Source organism: Antrostomus carolinensis, unplaced genomic scaffold (assembly GCF_000700745.2).
Source record: "Antrostomus carolinensis isolate BGI_N321 unplaced genomic scaffold, ASM70074v2 scaffold43581, whole genome shotgun sequence".
NCBI classification, from domain to species: domain Eukaryota; kingdom Metazoa; phylum Chordata; class Aves; order Caprimulgiformes; family Caprimulgidae; genus Antrostomus; species Antrostomus carolinensis.
Genome location: NW_010292794.1, coordinates 3,544 through 20,857, shown reverse-complemented (window position 1 = coordinate 20,857; position 17,314 = coordinate 3,544). Strand labels below are relative to the sequence as shown.

The following is a 17,314-nucleotide window of genomic DNA, read 5'->3' as shown; positions in this document are numbered from 1 at the left end:
TACATCTCACCTCATGTCTTTAGAAATAGGGCACAGTATTACACAAGATGACCGAGTTATTTTTGGCATTAGTTGTTACTATATTATGCATTTTATTCACTTCTAGTAAGTTGAAGTTGTTGATGGTTAAACTGCTTCCAACACCTGGGGTACTGCTCAACCTTAGGGCTTCTTTTTCCTTAACCAACGGTTAAATTGACTTTTTGGGCACCTTGGCTTTGACTACATTCATCTTACTATCCAGTTTCACAGGAAAAACGTAACCAATATGAGCTCTATGTAGTTTGTTCTGTCCTCGCTTAGTCCAATACTGCTGGTCAGCTCCTACCTGTGTTGTGTATTTCCTCTGTGATGTACATGCCTTCTCTGTAAGTTAATCCACCTAGAACGGGAGTCCCGGTTGCTGGAGCCAATGAGGGATCAAAAGCATCAATGTCAAAACTCAGATGAATTGGTCTTTGTCTCCTGAGACAGAATAAACAAGAAAAGCAATCTCAGAACCTTGAACATCTTCTACAGATATTTCTTACTGTCCAGGCTGATGAGCAAAGTAGCATCATGCTCCATTATGCTAAAGGCCCCCCCCAAGTCCTATACTGTGTCCTACATGCATTTGGAAAGGATTTATTTTCTTTTTTTTTTTTTTTTTAATATATCTTTGGCCTCTGAAACATCTCTCAGCTCAGAACTTTCCCCAGTACACATTGGGAAAACAGAATTCTGTCTTTCTAGTTTCACTGAGCATCTGCTCAGGTGTGATTTGGCTGAAGTACTTAAGTTCTAACCATTTTATCTGGTATTTGTCTCCTTAGTTGGAACAAGGTAGAGAAATGTATGATATAACCCAGCCCTTTCTCCTTTTGTACAGAAAGCCAGGGTGAAAGGCTGAAACATTGATTTGCATGGCATCTAGGATGGATGAAGGACCAGCTTGAGGATTTCATAGGCAGCTTATCAAGATGAAAGGAGCATTCTGCGTCAATAGCTGAAGGCTGCCTCCAGACTCTGCCATGTAAGCCTAGCTGATGAATAAAGGGAAGGATAACCTCAAGCCTAAACCATTAGTTACTTACTACAGGAAGTCTGGCAGCCAATGACAGCTTAATAAATTGGACACTGCTTCTTACTCAGATGAGCTGTTGTAGACTCTGTACTTCCAGCTTACTGCAGATGCTCAGTAGGGAGAAGCATCTGGATTAGCAACTTCTTGGCACAGCTGCAGCTAGGCAGGGTGAGCACACCTTTAGATACAACAGCATGCAGCACACATACATAGACCATCTTCTGCTTACAGGACTTTGTTCCACCCTGTGGTGAGAGGTTACCCTTTCTAACTCTGATCTTCTCCATGCGTCCCTAGACTAGCATGATTTACTCCCTGATCTGGTTGCCCAAACTTGAACAAGCTTACCAAAGACTTCAGTATCGAACTTAAGTAAGGGAGTGGTTACTGTCAGCCTCACCAGCTGAACAGAAAGTGGCCGTTGTCATCAGGACAGCCTACGTGAGCATGGTCTGAGGAGCAGGATATCAAAGGCTTCTACCTCATGTACATACAGCTGAATTCAAGTTACTGTCAAGGTGCTACATATATTTTTAAAAGTATAACGTATACCTTAGAGCCCAAGTTGATTCAAACAGTTTGTTAAACTACAGCAAAACGCAGAATTCCTCAAGAAACATAACAGATCCTATTAAACAGCCACAACTGTAGTGACCAAGGCAACCCATCTCATAGCTTTTTGCCAAACACTGAAACTGTTCCAGTTCAAGATGCGGAAGTCGAGGACTGAAGTCAGTGCTAAGAGGTTACTATTTACTGGACGCTGCTCTGGTTCTGTTAGGCTGCCTTAAATCAGGAGTCACCTTCACTTAAGTAGCTGTCAGGAAAGTAGGTATTCAACAAATGGATGATAAGAATAGTTTAAGTCAGATAATTGTTACCTGCCCATCAGTTGTTCAAATGTTCTTTCCATAACTTTCTGAATTCCAAGGCGATCAATATCCCTCATGGAAAAATACTGGATGTCATAGTTCTTCAAAATATAGCTGTGAAAATACATTTTTTTTTAAAAAAAAAAAGTCATGACTGGCCCAAGCTTACATCTAGCATTCCTTGTGAAGAGCCACCTGTGGAAAGCAGCTCATTATTTCAGACTTTACAAAAATCCTTCACTCTGAATCAACTTACTATTCTTTTTCCTTAAACCAATGTACACAATATCAGATGCTGACAGGCAGGGCTTTAGCCAGGAAAAGCCAGGAAGCTGTGGTACCTGCAAGCAAAGGTTTGGGGCATTAGGTTAGTTTAATGACATATATAACAAAACTGTATTTAATGCTTCCCTCAAAACTTTTGGTATTCATTTATAGCATCCTTTCTCTGTCTAAACAGAGAAACTTCAGCACATGGGAGTTTGGCTTCCTGATTTAATCAGTCCTTACCTTTGCCATACCATTTTACCTGAACTGAATGTTAATGGATGAAGTTTTTCACTCTTAAATGTTTTCCAGTTTGAAGAGGAATAAAGAGCCCAAATCCACAAGCAATAGGTAATTAGCATCAGTGAATGTAAGGGGGGATGATAAGAAACTAGATACCCAAATGCAGATCACTTATGTGGTGCATTTAATGGTAGTGCTATTAACTTACCCAGTACATCATACTTCAGTGGAAGAATAAAAACCAAGGTACCTGTACCTTTTTAGGAGAATCACCAAGGAGTCATGCAAGCTTTCTTGCAAAAACAACGTTGAAGATGGACAAATTCAAAGTGGGAAGTTAAAAAAAAATGAGCATGACAAGAAGTTGGGCCTCCACATTGGGCTGTTTTTTAACACAGAACTGAAGAGAACAGGTCTAGGACAGCAAATAAAAGATGATGAGCTCATCATTTTTCAGCTTTCATAATTAAGTAATCATGGTATGCAATTACAAAAAGCCTTCAGTTAGTAATACCTAATTAACTCAAATTTCTCTTCTGCTCCCAGCTCTGAAAGCGGCTACAGCCAACACAGCTTTCAGGCAGCAAGAAGGCTTTGTTTCCCTCTTATACTTCCTAATTACTGATTATATTCTAGTTACAACATTTGGATTTTTTATTTAAAGGCTGACACACTCATAGCTATATTTAATTACATTGGAATTAAATAAGCACATATAATAAAAATATTTGTTACTCGGGAGCAATGACCTGAAACTTTTCTGCAGTTACGAATTCAGAAGAGGGATAAATGAAATGGAGACCACTAGGAAAAAATTCAGGTCTCAGAAATGAAGCTGTATCTGCAAAACCCACCACCATACCGTAAGCTGAGCACAGTATTGGTAATATTGTCAGATACTCCCTAATATCATTTAGTAAATTTAATACTGCCAATTTAAATTATACCTCTTCCTCTTTAAATAAAGAAAATGGAATGCCTTAACTTCCTTTTAGGCTCTTTTTTTATTTTGTTGCAATAGAAAATTAATTGCTAACAGTAAAGCCAAACAGGCATCAGAAAAGGTGCAGGCATTTTCACGGTAAGTTACTAATAGCAGTTTATGACTTTAGTTTGAATGGTTCCAGGAGCCCTGACACTAATGCTTGGCTTAGGGAATGCCAGTCAAAGGACTGTTATTTATAAATATTTTCCCTTAAAACAATGAAATTAATTCTAGAAGTTTTTAAAAAAACCCTAAGTGGCACCTTGTCTTGAATTCCAGGCAGTGTTCCTGTGAGGCTAAGTGGACAAACAAGTAGCAGCTGACAGCCTGTGAATGGGCTGTGCCAGCAACACCAGGGTTTGTCCTACAGCAACCTGGCCAAATGCTTTATTTCATTTCATAGCCAGATGTATCACTTCCATACTTCATGTTGTCTGCTACATGGGGACAGTTCATTCACTAGAGCATTGACCAAGCTCATAAGGGATTCTGAAAACAGGTAAGATAACACCTAAACTGAGGGACTTGAAACAGCCCTGGGGAGTTCTTGGCAGTTGTGCTCATTTAAGCAGTTGCTGCCAGGTCAATCTGCTGTTACCTTGTGCCAGGACAGCTGTTTGTAGGGTCAACAGCGAACAAGGGCTGGGACTTGATGTCTTAAAAACTAACCAAGCAAAGAGGCAGTGCTCCTGACTCAGTTCTCATGCAATCCCACAGAAGGTTACAGCAGCTCAACAGCGTTGCTGGCAAGGGGTCAAGAGTTGAGACAGATTGTGCCACCAAGAGAGACACATGCTACACACCTGCCTCTGCCTGGTGTCCTCTTGCTAGGGAATGAGGAACAAGGAGCCTGGAGGTGCTGGAAGAGCAGTACCAGTTAGTAAAGATGGGCAGTGAATCAGGAAGATAAAATGTAATCATGCAGGCTATTTTGCTCTCTTTTTATATCCTCAAAAGACCTGTTGTTTCTCTGTGGTTCTACAAAACAGTCTAGACAGGGAGCCAAGTGCTAACTATCCTTCCTGAATCTATTAGGTTGCTGAGCAAATTTTGTAACCCAGAGAGACAGTTTGGTGGAATTATGGGAGTCTGCCCGGAGAAGCCTACACACAGATGTGTCATGATGGGGAGGGGTTGCTCAAAACACCCTTCACAGCATGAATGAAAGCAAGGAAGGAGATACAGCGCTCACCAGTAAATCTCTTTTGTCCTCACCCTGCTCTCCATGTACCCTCTGACAAGACACAAACCGCCTTGAGAAGCGAAGTGCAACTGGTTAGTTTGTCACTTGGAGAAAGAAGTTATGCTTAGCAGAGCATTGGACTAGAGTAGCCTTCTTGCTGGTGGTAGAGTTTTAGGATTCAAAAAGAATTCTTGCAAAGCAATCAGGACAGAAGGACAATAGACTTGTTTTTGTCCTGTTATCAACATAACAGATCTACTGGATGAGAGCGTGAGCCACATGCACCTGTTGACAGATAAAAGTTCCCTCTGGCGAGTCAGATATGCAGCCAGACAAGCTGTTGTTGAAGGGATATTCTGTTACCGCTAAACAACAGTTTAAAAATGTACACTGTTGTAGGAGCCTTCTTGTACCAGCAGGACAGATCTTGATTTTCCTTCCTCTAAAGAGAAAACCCTCTGAGTGAGTACACACCTGTTTGTGTAGCTGCAAATACAGGCTGAGGGGCTTGTGTCAGATGTTTTTGCATAGGCTTGCTGACAGCTAGAATTTATGTGGGCTGGAGACAAGATCTCATAACCAGCAGCATACCTGACTAACTCACCTCCACATGTAGCCTCATCTTACTGTTTCTTCACTACTGCTGCTGGCAAAAGGCCTGTTCCTTTATTGACCCCAGAAAACAATGTATACACAGGAAGCTGATAAAATACTTTTGTCCTACTGACAGGAGAGGAAAGCAGCATATCTTATTCTGCCTTTCTCCTTCCTCAGCTATCAAAGAACTTGGCTTTGTTCTGTTCTCACCAAGGCATACACTGTTCACCTGAGCTGAGCTCCAAAATTTGCAAAATTTTCTCTTGCTCTTCCTAGCTCTCCTGCAGAAGTGGGTACAGTTGCCAAAAATAAAAAAAAAATCACCCCCTTTAACTTATGGGCAAGAAACTACAAATACAGTAACCTTTTATATCAACCTTCTCATGTCCTAGGGGTATTTCAAGAAGCCCCATTATTTTGGGAATTCTATCATGTTTGTACAGACCATACAAGAATTACTAGAAAAAGGAAAGTATGTAAAAGCACCAAATGACTCTGTTGACTTCTGGATGGAATTCAGTCAAAAGAATTTGAAGGAGAAAAGCAGAAGAGCTTTACCAGATGATAGAAATCTTGCTATGGCAAGCAGGTACTAACGCAATGGTATCTTCAGTAGCCATAAAGACATTAAAGATGCTTGATCTTACTCGGAAGAGGCACACTTCCATCGACACAGCACCCCCAGAATTCATCAGAGAGAAAAAAAGAAATCTAAGCAAAATTATTAGCAGTGCAAAGTGCCAGAATAGAAGAAAGTCAGGTTTTCTGCAGCTCCAGCATCCATTCTCGACCGGCAGTTGCTGATCCTGCTCCCACTCTCCACCCTAAGCTTCAGCAGAAGCAGACTGTCCTATCCAAGTTCCCACTGCAAAGGCCCCAGCTATTAACAATACACAGGCTGCCCTTGTAGTGTCTCCAGGAGATGCTACAGGTACCTGTATAGGGAGATACTGTCCGCAGCTAAGCCAAGAAGGATAAGTAGGCCTTAGGTCAACCTCTTGTTTAGCATCGTGACAGCAGCAAAGACTGGCCATGCACATTCCACATGCCCCGGTAAACGGCTCTTGTTGATAATTCGACCTCTTTCCAAGGCAAATACTCTCTTTAAAAGCCCCTGTAAGCAAGTGGAGCTGTTCCCATTTCTACCATGTGCCAACAGAGCTAATACCTGAGCAGCCAGTTAGGAGAGATCACGCAGGAACAGCCCCTGGCAGGCCCCAGGGTTGTCAGAACATGGAAGAGCCAAGCTAAGCAGAAGCAGCATGCAAGGTACGCAGGAACCAGTTACTGGAGGTGAGTTCAGCACAGCTCTGGCAGGCTCAGCTGCAGGGAGGTTCCCTCTCTTGCTCAGCTGGTAGAACTGCTGCCGTCGCACAGCACCAGCACCAACGCAGGAATGGTACCGCGGCCAGCTGCTACGTACAGCTTGTGCGAACTCCTGCTTACTGTACAACCCACAAAGAAAAAGCTTTTTCTCATTCTTGTTTCTAAGTGTGCGTGGGGACATATATCTATTTACGCATTTGTGTGTATATATCTGCATGTATAACACACAAATAATAGGTGTACTCAGATAAAAAAAGTCTGCATTTGCAGCAGACAAGAAAGCACCTCTCACCAGGAAAAGTAAAATGTTCTGAGGATTTCAATTTAAAAGCAAGATACTTACTTTATCTTGAAGCTCTCTCAAGAGAAATGACAGAGGTTGTCCGTGGAGGCTTCCAGACTGAGTCGTAAGAGGGGTGTTGATATCAGCATGCGCATCCACCCAGATCACACCAAGGTGTGGGCACTGCCGTGCGTGGCCACTGACAGAACCAAGTGCCAAGCTAGAAGGACAGTAGCAAAGTCTTTAGTCACCATTTCTGCTTCAGAACAACTACAAGAACAACGGGAAGTCTCTGCAACTTCAGTCAGCAATGTTGTCATGTTTCAACACATCAGACATCCATGACAGTAAAGGCTGCATCCCATACAACCTGTGTGGCCTGCCACCATCGTGATTCCAGGAGACTCCAGTTAACTACAGGACTGTACAAGAACAGACAGATAAGAAAGAGCTCTTTTCTCTCTCCACTATCATCCTTCCCACACTCTAATCTTCACCTGTTCTAGCTCCAAATGATCTCATTAAAAAAATCTAGTGTGCTCACTCATCAATTCTGCTATTCACCCATTTTTTATTCCAGTCATGACACCTTCCCCTACAATTCATTCTTACATGCCCTACCTTCTTTAACCAATTCTCCGACCAAAGGTTAGTGAAAAAGAGGAGAAAGAAATTCACGTTATAACATCTTTTACACAATGGTTGGTGTGCAGGCATTACAAACCCATCCTAAGAGCTGACATCCTGAGAGTTGAAGGGCAAGAGAGACACTAAACATTCAGCAATAAAGAAACTGCAACAGTTCCTAAAGGGATCTGATCACACAAACTTTCCCGAACAGGAAAACCTCGTTTGTATCATCTGCAGATTGCAGAACAGTCTGGAACTAAGCAGTACTGTTTTAGAAGGTCAGATTTTTGTACTTGTCTTCTATGTTCCGTCTTAAAAGCCCCAGCAATAAAATCAAAATGCTGCTACCCTATGGTATTGCCAGGAATTGAGCCCAAGTTGTTCCTACTGTCTCCTTGTTTTTTGTTTAAGTTCTTACACTCCAAGTGTCAACCCACAGCATGTACCACTAATTGCTTCCAGTTCAGCTCACCTGTGATCACCTCCTATAGTCACACAGCTGTGTCCAGCAGCTACTGCTCTGCTTACAGCATCAGCCAGTACCTGGCTGGCTAAACCCACTGACCGTGGATATAGTATCAGGTTGTTGTACAGTTCATCATTGGGAACTTGAGTGAAATTCAAATCTCCAAAGTCATACACTTGGCATCCTGGAAACACAGCAGCATAAAGAGAGAGTGAGTTACTCAAATAAGTGCCCATAAAAATGTTCAAAATACGGTCCCCTGAGAAAATCCGTTAGGCAAGTATGAAAGGAACAACCAGAAGGGAACAGATTCATTTGACTGTTTGCATACCCTTGCAAACAACCGTGTCACAGCTTCACAGATTAGAAAGCTTAAGATAGTATTGTTGCTTTAATTTAGCAATGAGATACGACAACCACAGAAAGCCACCTAGAAAAGCATTTTGGTTTAACTATTTTGTGGCAATTTTAACATGAAAAAGTTCAGTTTGTATTGCCATCTTCCTTCCCAATTAGACAGATTCCATACAACGTTAAATAAGTTCAGTTGTTCAAAGATGCCTACATAGGACTACACATTTCACCAACTATACCTGAGCCCTAACAGTTATGTTCCATTTTCAAACCCCACAAGAATCCAAGCACAAAAGTGTTAATGGATCAATAATGAAATTTTTTTACAGTACTTCCAGGCAAATCCATGGAAGATGCACTAATGCCTTGTCTTACAACCTGTCCATTTTTTCAACGCAAGATGTTCAGAAGGCATTTTAATTCTGGGGCTTTTGATCCCAACCCTCTCTGAGATCCTGTTTGCTGCCAGTTACAACTTAATTGGCTGTTGAAGCCTGGCAACATTCCAGGTCTAAGACTCAGCCTTCCCTAAAATGTCTTTCCGCCTCCTTACCCTGAAAAGGAGTCACTTCACAGATCAGGAAACAAGGGACTGTTTTTTAGCGTTGTTTCACCTCCTCCACTCAACCAGGAGCATATTTATTAACTGGCTACATTTAAAGTTTAATTTTCTTTCATACACATCGAGCTTATCCTTTGAAGCTCTGCTGTGCTTTCTTAACAGTCATTTAGACACCAACATTTCTAACAGGATTTCCTAGACCAGAGCCTCCCGGTTTCAGATAGGCCTGCTGCTGCAGGCACTGATGAGGACTGTAAAGGCCCCAGGGTATTGACAGCTACACCAATAGTGGCTTATTAAGTCAAGATCACCCTGAATACCAGTCATGCCTGTCCCATCTGTTCCTCAGAATCATTAGGCTGTTTGCAGTTTCAAGCATCCAGGCTAGAGCCTGACATTTTTGCCTTCAGCCATCCTATGCCTTATGGGGCAATCTGAAAAATTAAGGCAAGCAAATCAGCATGAACAAACAGCCCCCTTGGTGCTCTGGGTTTCCTACTTAATTTCCATTAAGCCATTAGTTTAAATGCCTAAGAAACAGACTCTGGGAATTTGCTTGGTGGAAATAACATAAAAGCAGCACCAATAAAAACATCACTTTATTATAACTTCAAAAGTAGCTTCGACTGGCAAAAAGAATGAAGGAAAATGGTTGAGTCACTTGTGGGAACTGGGTGGCTGGGAAACAGGCAAGCATACTTTTTGTAGCAGGGACATGGATACGTCAGGGTATTTGCTAGGGGAGGACATGTCAGCTGAGTGCAGCTACTTGACAAAGGATGAATAAATGTAGTCTCTGCAACCCTGTGAGAAAACACATTACGTGCAGAGACTTAAAGCAGGACCGTGACATACCACTCCTTGGTTTTCAAAAGGCAACACAGGCCCCCAACAGCTTATTTTTCCTCCTCCCTTAGGCAATACCTAATTAGCCACCAGGATGATGGCTCTGGAATTTTGAGCCCATTTTGTTCAGATGTGAATGTGCTATCTGATCTCTGTCTGACCACTACTTTTTTTTTTTTTTACCCTCTGTTTCATTCTGCTGCTGTGCAGAATCAGAAAAGAGTTGCAAATATTGAGAGATGTTCAATGACCGTGCCCAGGAGACAAGTTTTGGAAGTAAGACTTCAAGATATTACATCATTCAATAGGTATCAAGAGCTTTTAGAAATGCTGTCCAAGTTAGTAACACCTTTAATCTAATACCTCTGACATATGTGGGAAGCAGAAATCTGCAGTTGGTAGCTGTGTTCAGCATCCTACTTATACATGGCAGGACAGCGCATTACACAGTGTAATGGAGGAAAGGACTGCCACTTAGTTTTGTTCTCTCTTACAGGACATCCAAGCATCACAGTATTTTCACCCATTAAAGGAGGAAAAAGAATGAAAGGAAATTATATCACAAAGCTTCATCTTTACATCACTGCCAAACAAACAACCCACCAGCACTTTAAGGAACTGGTTAAGATTCTTCAGGTCATGCTCAAAGCAGGCCAAACATGGAAGATTCTAGCAAGTGTGTTCAGAGAAGTATCACTTGTGATCAAGAATTTCTCTCCTCCTTCCCCTGCCCTGCTCCCAGTCCCTATTTGTGAGGCAAAAAGACTTGGCCATTTGCTTCTTACAATCACATCAGGCTCATACAGCTTACAGTGCGGTGATGGTAGAGATGGATGGACAGACACACTTGGGGTCCAGAATTCTGGGATCCTGTGCACCCTTTTGGACAAATGGATGCGCCTCTCCAGTTATTTTTACAAAAGCCTAATGTCTGTTAAAGACAATAAATGCCCTCAGTTTTTGTTACCATCTTCAGAAGTTTATTGTTTTTCAGATGGAGTTCATAAGCCTTGTAGCAGTTTCTTGTCTCAGCTTTGTGCTTATTTAAGCCCACTGTTTTTATGTCCTTGCAGACGACAGCTACATTTTCCAGGGTGATAGGAATGTTTTCAGCCATCTATCCAATGGCTATGTGATTAGGATATAGATAATCTCAGAAGTACACACTAATCCAATCCTCAAACATTAATAGTATCTTTTCTTCCTACTATTTTTTTTAATTATGCCTAGTTTTGAAAGGTATGATTAAATGATGTTAGGACAAAATAAAAGCTAACGAATAGATAGTACACACACACAAAAAAAAATCATGGTACATAGATGAACCATCTACCCTGAAGTGGTAAGAAGTGCATGTATGCACATGTGTGCACATATATTTACTAGGATTGACCAGATATTAAAGAGTTAATCAACATGCTCATTTGTCTTAATGCTTACTGAACAGCAAAGAAAAATAATTTATGTCAAATTATTAAAGTAATAATTATTTTCTTAGCTTCTATTTAGAGTCTCAGATATTAGTCTAATACTTAAAAGATCTGAATTGTTTTCCATTTCAACTGCCTGCTTGCACATAGCTTTGATTTAAATAAATTAAAAAACTAAATCTTTGAAGTACATTGTTTTGCCCAACATAGAAACTGCTCAATGGGTAGACATGCTATTGGGCAGTGCAATCTAGTGGATCTTGCTGTTATTTGGCCATTTTTATATAACCCACCACACCGAACAATATGCACTTACTTTCTTTGGTAGTTGGGGCACTCTGTTTCAAGATACTAATAGCTGCAAAAAAACAGCTTTTTACATCAGAACAGAAAGTTAACAGGAAGAATATATGTGGGCCTTTTAAAAGACAGTAGATTGAAGTTCTGAAAGCTAGAAAAAGGTGTGGGCAGATAGGAAAGCCATCTTCCTTATGTTAATTAGAAAGTACAGCATCCACACCATTTGTCAGTGCAGATCAGGTACGGCGTAAGTGAAACAGTACCATACAGTGCTTACAGACTAAACACCACAGACATTTTGCTAGTAACTAAATAATATGAAATTAAATATGATCAAAAGAAGACTTCTGTTCCACTTTCAAGCTCTAATAGAGGTTACATTCAAATGAATGTAATATTCTGTTTGATTCATTAGTCAATTCTCAACAGCACAGAAAATTGATAACAACCAAGTCCATACAAGTCAGCTCCATCAGCATACTGGCTCAAGAGATTACTTTTTGAACTGAGGAAAACAAACAAAAAACCAAATCAGGCTTGATTAATTCATTTCTGTTACAGGAACTTGAAAGAGATATGAGGGAGATAAAGGTGTCAGTCTGAGTACAAACACAGAGTACAGTGACATAAATAAGATGTATATATGCACAACAGTCCTGTTAGTACGAACAATTACTGTGCCAAGGCAGCAGACGTATCTCTTCCACAGCTTAGGAGTGCAATCCTCAGTGGTTCAGTGCCCTCCTCTGATGGAGTTTCATCAACAGAGCTGTTTGGGGACACATTTTGGCCAAAAATTAATAAATTAGCTTGAAAAATCAGCTTCTTTTGACCAGAACAGGTTAGGTAAAAGTCATATAGGCATTCAACCAGCAGACCAGGGGATGGAAGGCAGTCGTTTCTTCAGCCTGCACAGCCAGAACTAGAACTTTACCTAGATCTGGTAAAAGAAATCAATATTTTTCCATAATTAGGAACCTAACTTATACTTAGGGGAAAAAAGTTAGAAATACAGATTAAGAGCATATTTAAGAAAATAAAAGTTTCCTATATGGCTTTTCAAATAAGCTATTAACATAGCACTCAGGGCCAACCCAATGATACCTAGAACTGGGACATAAGATGTCCTTTAGCAAGCTATATAACAATGGTAATGTCCATTTCCTATCATCTTGAGCAAAATACAGTCCATTTATCATGTACAGCGGGCAGCAGTTACTATAGCAAGTAATTTCCCTGCACAGTTTGAGAAAATTTTCATCTGTAAAAGCAGGTTGCTCATAAATCTAGGGGCAGTTAACTGGAAAACACCTGGGCAGCAGCAGGGAAAGCCTCCCTCCTTCCCATCCTTCTCTGCTAGGAGGATGGATGCACCAGAGCCAGAAGCAGCAATCTGACAGCAGGAGATGCAGCTTTCTTCCAAAGCCATGCTGACTGCTGACACTGCCCAATAGCATGCTACTGAAACAACCATAACAGCAATCCTAGGCAGCAAACAGCAATTGGGGAAAAAAAAAAAACCAAACACATGAGGAATGAGAGATAGAAATGATCTCTTGACACTGCCTGTTCACACTGGATATTTGTGAACTAGAGGTTAAAAAAAAAATAAATCCTAAATTAAAGGCAAAATTGCATCTTTTCCAGGTTTCTAAACCCTGCTGAATTAGTTTCAAAGGAATCTGGAAATCCCAGTTATTAGCTCTTACTTCATACCATGTGTTATATAAAACTGCTCACACGAAAGCATCATTCCTGCAAACTGTTTCCTCACATTACAGCCCATTTAAGCGAATTGCCACAGACACAGAAAGGCTTTTCAGGAAGCAATGAGTATTGTGAACTATGTTTACAGACAAACTTACCATTTTCCTTCCTGTGAACAAAACAAAGGACTTCAAGCTGCTACCATCCTTCTTTTCAGTATAAACCCATTGGTTAGGACTTTGTAATCCCTTCTCAGAGGCACTGTCAAAATGTTGCACAACAGCAAACAAATTCCTCTATTCATTATGACCAGTGCATTCTGAAGCCTACTTTAAGACAGTTTTAATCCTCCAGAATTATCTACAGGGTGTGTGTGTAAAAACTATAAAAAACAAAGTGAATACTTTTTTTTATATGAATATGAAATTAAGCTAGCAAGGTTCCCACTACATGAGACTGAGACTTCAGCAGCCTAGTTTAATCATAACCTTCCTGCTTAGAAATTCATTACACAATGTCTAATTCTCTTTAAACTCAATATGTATCTGCTTGAAGAAATCTCCCATTAGATACAGACATTTGATGACTCAATAGGTTTCTGCCAGCTCTGAAATTTCACTTCCTAAAAGGCAAGAAGCTCATGTCTCAGTAATTTCCACTCTGCCTTTTGGAATTTTGAAAGGTTTGGTTTAAGACAACATTTCTGTATCTGTACCTATTTAAAAGGCTTCAGCTCATACAATAGCAACAAGCAAACTCAATTCCAATTGCTACCCCAAGTCTGTAGTCTCACTGTCCCTTGCATAAACTGAGCCAAGAAGTAATTTTTCCAGCCCCAAATCAAGCAGCCACCTCACTTCCCTTTGATAACCATGTATAACTTTAATCTCTTATGAAATCTGGTGCGCTTGACCTGAAGAGGTCTCCAAAAACGTCAGTATCGGGTGTTGGTCAACATTTGCACTGTGGCTTACATCAGCGATGAGACAAGGGTGCAGCTAATGCAGTCTGCCACTCCATCAACAAATCCTGCACAAGTTCTAATTACCTTCAAATAAGCTTAACCCAGAAACAGTTCCCAATAGCAAGAGCACAAATAGCCACTTACAGCGATAGGAAGTAATAAAACTAGAACAGCTCTCCTCAACAACAAGCACCTTGTGCTTTATATTGTTACAGAACTAAGTAGTTATTATATCAGTTAACCCAGACAGGTGACACTTGAGAGGAAGGGAGAGCAGAATCTATCAGAGATTACTAAAGTTCTCTTTCTCCCTCTTAACAGCTGCAAGAAATTAATATCAGAGCAGCTCACTTCATATTCAAATGAAAGATTTGATTTTTTTTTCTATTTGACTTCAGTGCCTCATTCCCTGCTTCTCACCAGGTGGTTTTACAACAGCAATTTCCATCTTCTATCCAAAAATAACCCTCCGTACCAGATTCATATAAGCACATACCTGCCATAGGCATCTTGGTCTTTTGAGTCACAATGATAGACAGGATTAAAGTTTCAAATGAGAAAGTACTAACAGATTTTGCACACCATAAAGCAGATCAAAACCCAAATCATTGCCTTAATTTTCTCTCTGGCATCTCCCTTTGTGCCCCTCTCTAGTAACTCCTCTCCTTTGAGACCATTCATGGTAAAAAAATAAAATAGCATGTGATCTGAACTTACTCCAATCCGGAGATAATTTTATGGGTGCAGAAATTCAGCTTATATATTAGAATTAATTTTGTAATATAAGAACATCAAGGATGAAGGGTATCATCATAAAAACCAAAGAAATACAAAACCTCCAAGAGCTCTATTCTTTGGTCCTTGAATCTAATCTCCCTTTACTGAAAAATTAGGAAGAAATAATCAGTTCAGCTTTCCTTATCTGCATCAGCATAGCTTAATTTTTTAGATGTATTTAAACTAAACTGATCTGTGGAACAATTACAATTAAAGCACTGAGTGAACTTTACCCCAAATTAACAAGGTTTCTTTTAAAGCCAACTTCATGGATAATGCGCAACCTGGAATATGCACCAGCCAAATGGGAGAGGAAAAAACAAACAAACATCAAATCAATGACTGACAAAGCTTTTAATTCTGAAGGAAAAACAAGCAGATGGTGTCCTCCATCAGCATGGGGAAGGGAAGAGAATCAGAACCGACCTACTGCAAGAAATGCTCTGACTCTGTGTACCTTCACTGTTGGCGCTTTTCTAGTAACTTCTAAAGGTAGCTGTAAGCACACAAATATCAAAGGGTACAACATTCAAAAGGATAAACCACCACTGCTGTCGGATGGTTCTCATACACATTCCCCCACGTGTATGAGCTTAGCTTCCCATGCTCGAGGCGAGCCAGCCGATGAGGTCTGCTGTGCAGAAGCAGCCTAGGAACAGCCTCAGTGGAGGCCTCCCCAGCAGAGCTCCCTCCCGAGCCTGCCTGGCTGTGGGAGTCAGCTCCTGGCTGCCTTCCCTCACAGCGTGCAGCAGCACCTGCCCTTGATGCATTCTGACAACTGGCATCATTTCAAAGACTCGCTGCAAATGCTAGTTACCACCAGTCCATTTGACTGTGCTTTGATTTCTGTCAAACCACTGGTCTTTGATGCTGACCAATCATGGATAATCAACATTTGAGAGGTAAACAAGAATAACACGGTCTCTTGAATCTCTGTATAAATAAAAAGAGGTCATTTGTTCTAGTTCCGGAAATAAGCTGCAGTATTACATAAGGATGTTCTGCTAGTATTGTTAACAGCGTCTGTGCAAGCTTGTGTCTAAGGGAAAGCAAGGAAGAGGATTGCCATTTACCTGTTCTGTTTCAGAGGGAGGGAAAAAAGGCAGGGAGTGGAGGGGTGTGCCTGGTTAAAAAAGGGCATTCCCATTTCTGCTTTGTGGGACAGAAGACTTAGCTGTTAGTCTAACATCTTTATGCTATATTCTAACTGATTTTTTCCTGAGAATGTTCCTAGACACTTAACAGTCTTACCTTTGACAGCACTGACAGTAGATGTGATCAGAAAGAACCCATAAACAGTAGCATTTCTCATCTCAACAATGCAGAGATGTAACTAAACAACATGCTGCTTAAAATGTCAGCAGTTATTTAAAATTTTGCCTGTCTCCCATTTCAACTTTATCAACAGCAGAAAATGTGAGGAAAGACGCTAAAAAAAAAAAAAAAAAGACAGATCTTGATGTTATCTATACAATGAATTTAGACTTTATCAGAATTCTAGAGATATTTGACTGGCTCTACTAAACTAGGTCTTAAAGTCTTAACTTTGGTATTAAGCTTTGAAGAGAAACAATTGAGATAAGAGCTACTGCAATGCTAAACTAGATTCTAACACAAGAATACTGAATTCCTGACAGATCTTGTTTCTAATTTCAAATGCATCTTTGCCAAACTACAGTTTGTAAATCCAATCTTAATTCAAATATAGACAAGCAGAATGGTACAGTTTATCAAAGTTTTCAGGGATACAGGCAGCTACTTAAAACACATTTACCGGATTTTACTGAAAATTACTTTCCCAACACTGCAGCTGTAACTCTTGCCAGTCCACATTATTATGCATACCTTGGTGCATATTTATCTTCCTCAAACTCTTTCACATAAGAAAATTGAAGTGGAAGAGGAGAAAATATATGTACAAGAAGCTGCTTCATGATTTATTGATAAGACTGAAACTAACCACATAAGCAACATTGGTGAAACAGCAAAGTTGAATTGCTGTGTTTGGCAGCAGATGTCAGTAGGAGTTCAATGGTTTTAGGCAAAGCAGGAGTGTATCTCCAGTCATGTGGGGAGTAGCAGCTCCATTCCTCTTTTAGAGGAGGTTACTCCTTTCTGAATCACTACGCTGACCTCCTGAAGCCTATTACTGAAGAGCTTTGTTCCAGTCAAACAAAAGAATAGTAATATGATGGTCATTCTCTTTGACAAGTCTAGCTCTACTTCTGTCTGTAAGCCACCTCTCTGCAGTCCACTAACTTGTCAAACCAGCAACTTGGATCCAAACTTCCAAACTTTATTAATCAATTCCAGAGTAATCCAAACTCAAGTTTGACTAACTCAGCAACCCAGCCACATCCAGCTCTAAATAAAGAGGAGGGGGAAGTAATCAACAACAGTCAACATATAAGAATGAACACTTCAGAAGAAATTTTGTACTAAAGTTGTTCCCATGTTAG

General features: G+C 40.5%; 1 protein-coding gene across 1 annotated transcript; it reads right to left on the bottom strand.

The window, feature by feature from the left end:
• Positions 1-328: 328 nt before the first annotated feature.
• LOC104518892 (arginase-2, mitochondrial) lies at positions 329-14,587 on the bottom strand (the record flags this gene model as incomplete). The annotated part of the gene is given in 7 exon segments (XM_010177088.2): positions 329-465; positions 1,945-2,049; positions 2,188-2,276; positions 6,880-7,039; positions 7,922-8,099; positions 8,950-8,985; positions 14,575-14,587. Coding segments are annotated over 7 exon segments (718 nt in total), but the record flags the coding sequence as incomplete, so codon positions are not given.
• Between the last annotated feature and the right edge of the window lie 2,727 nt (positions 14,588-17,314).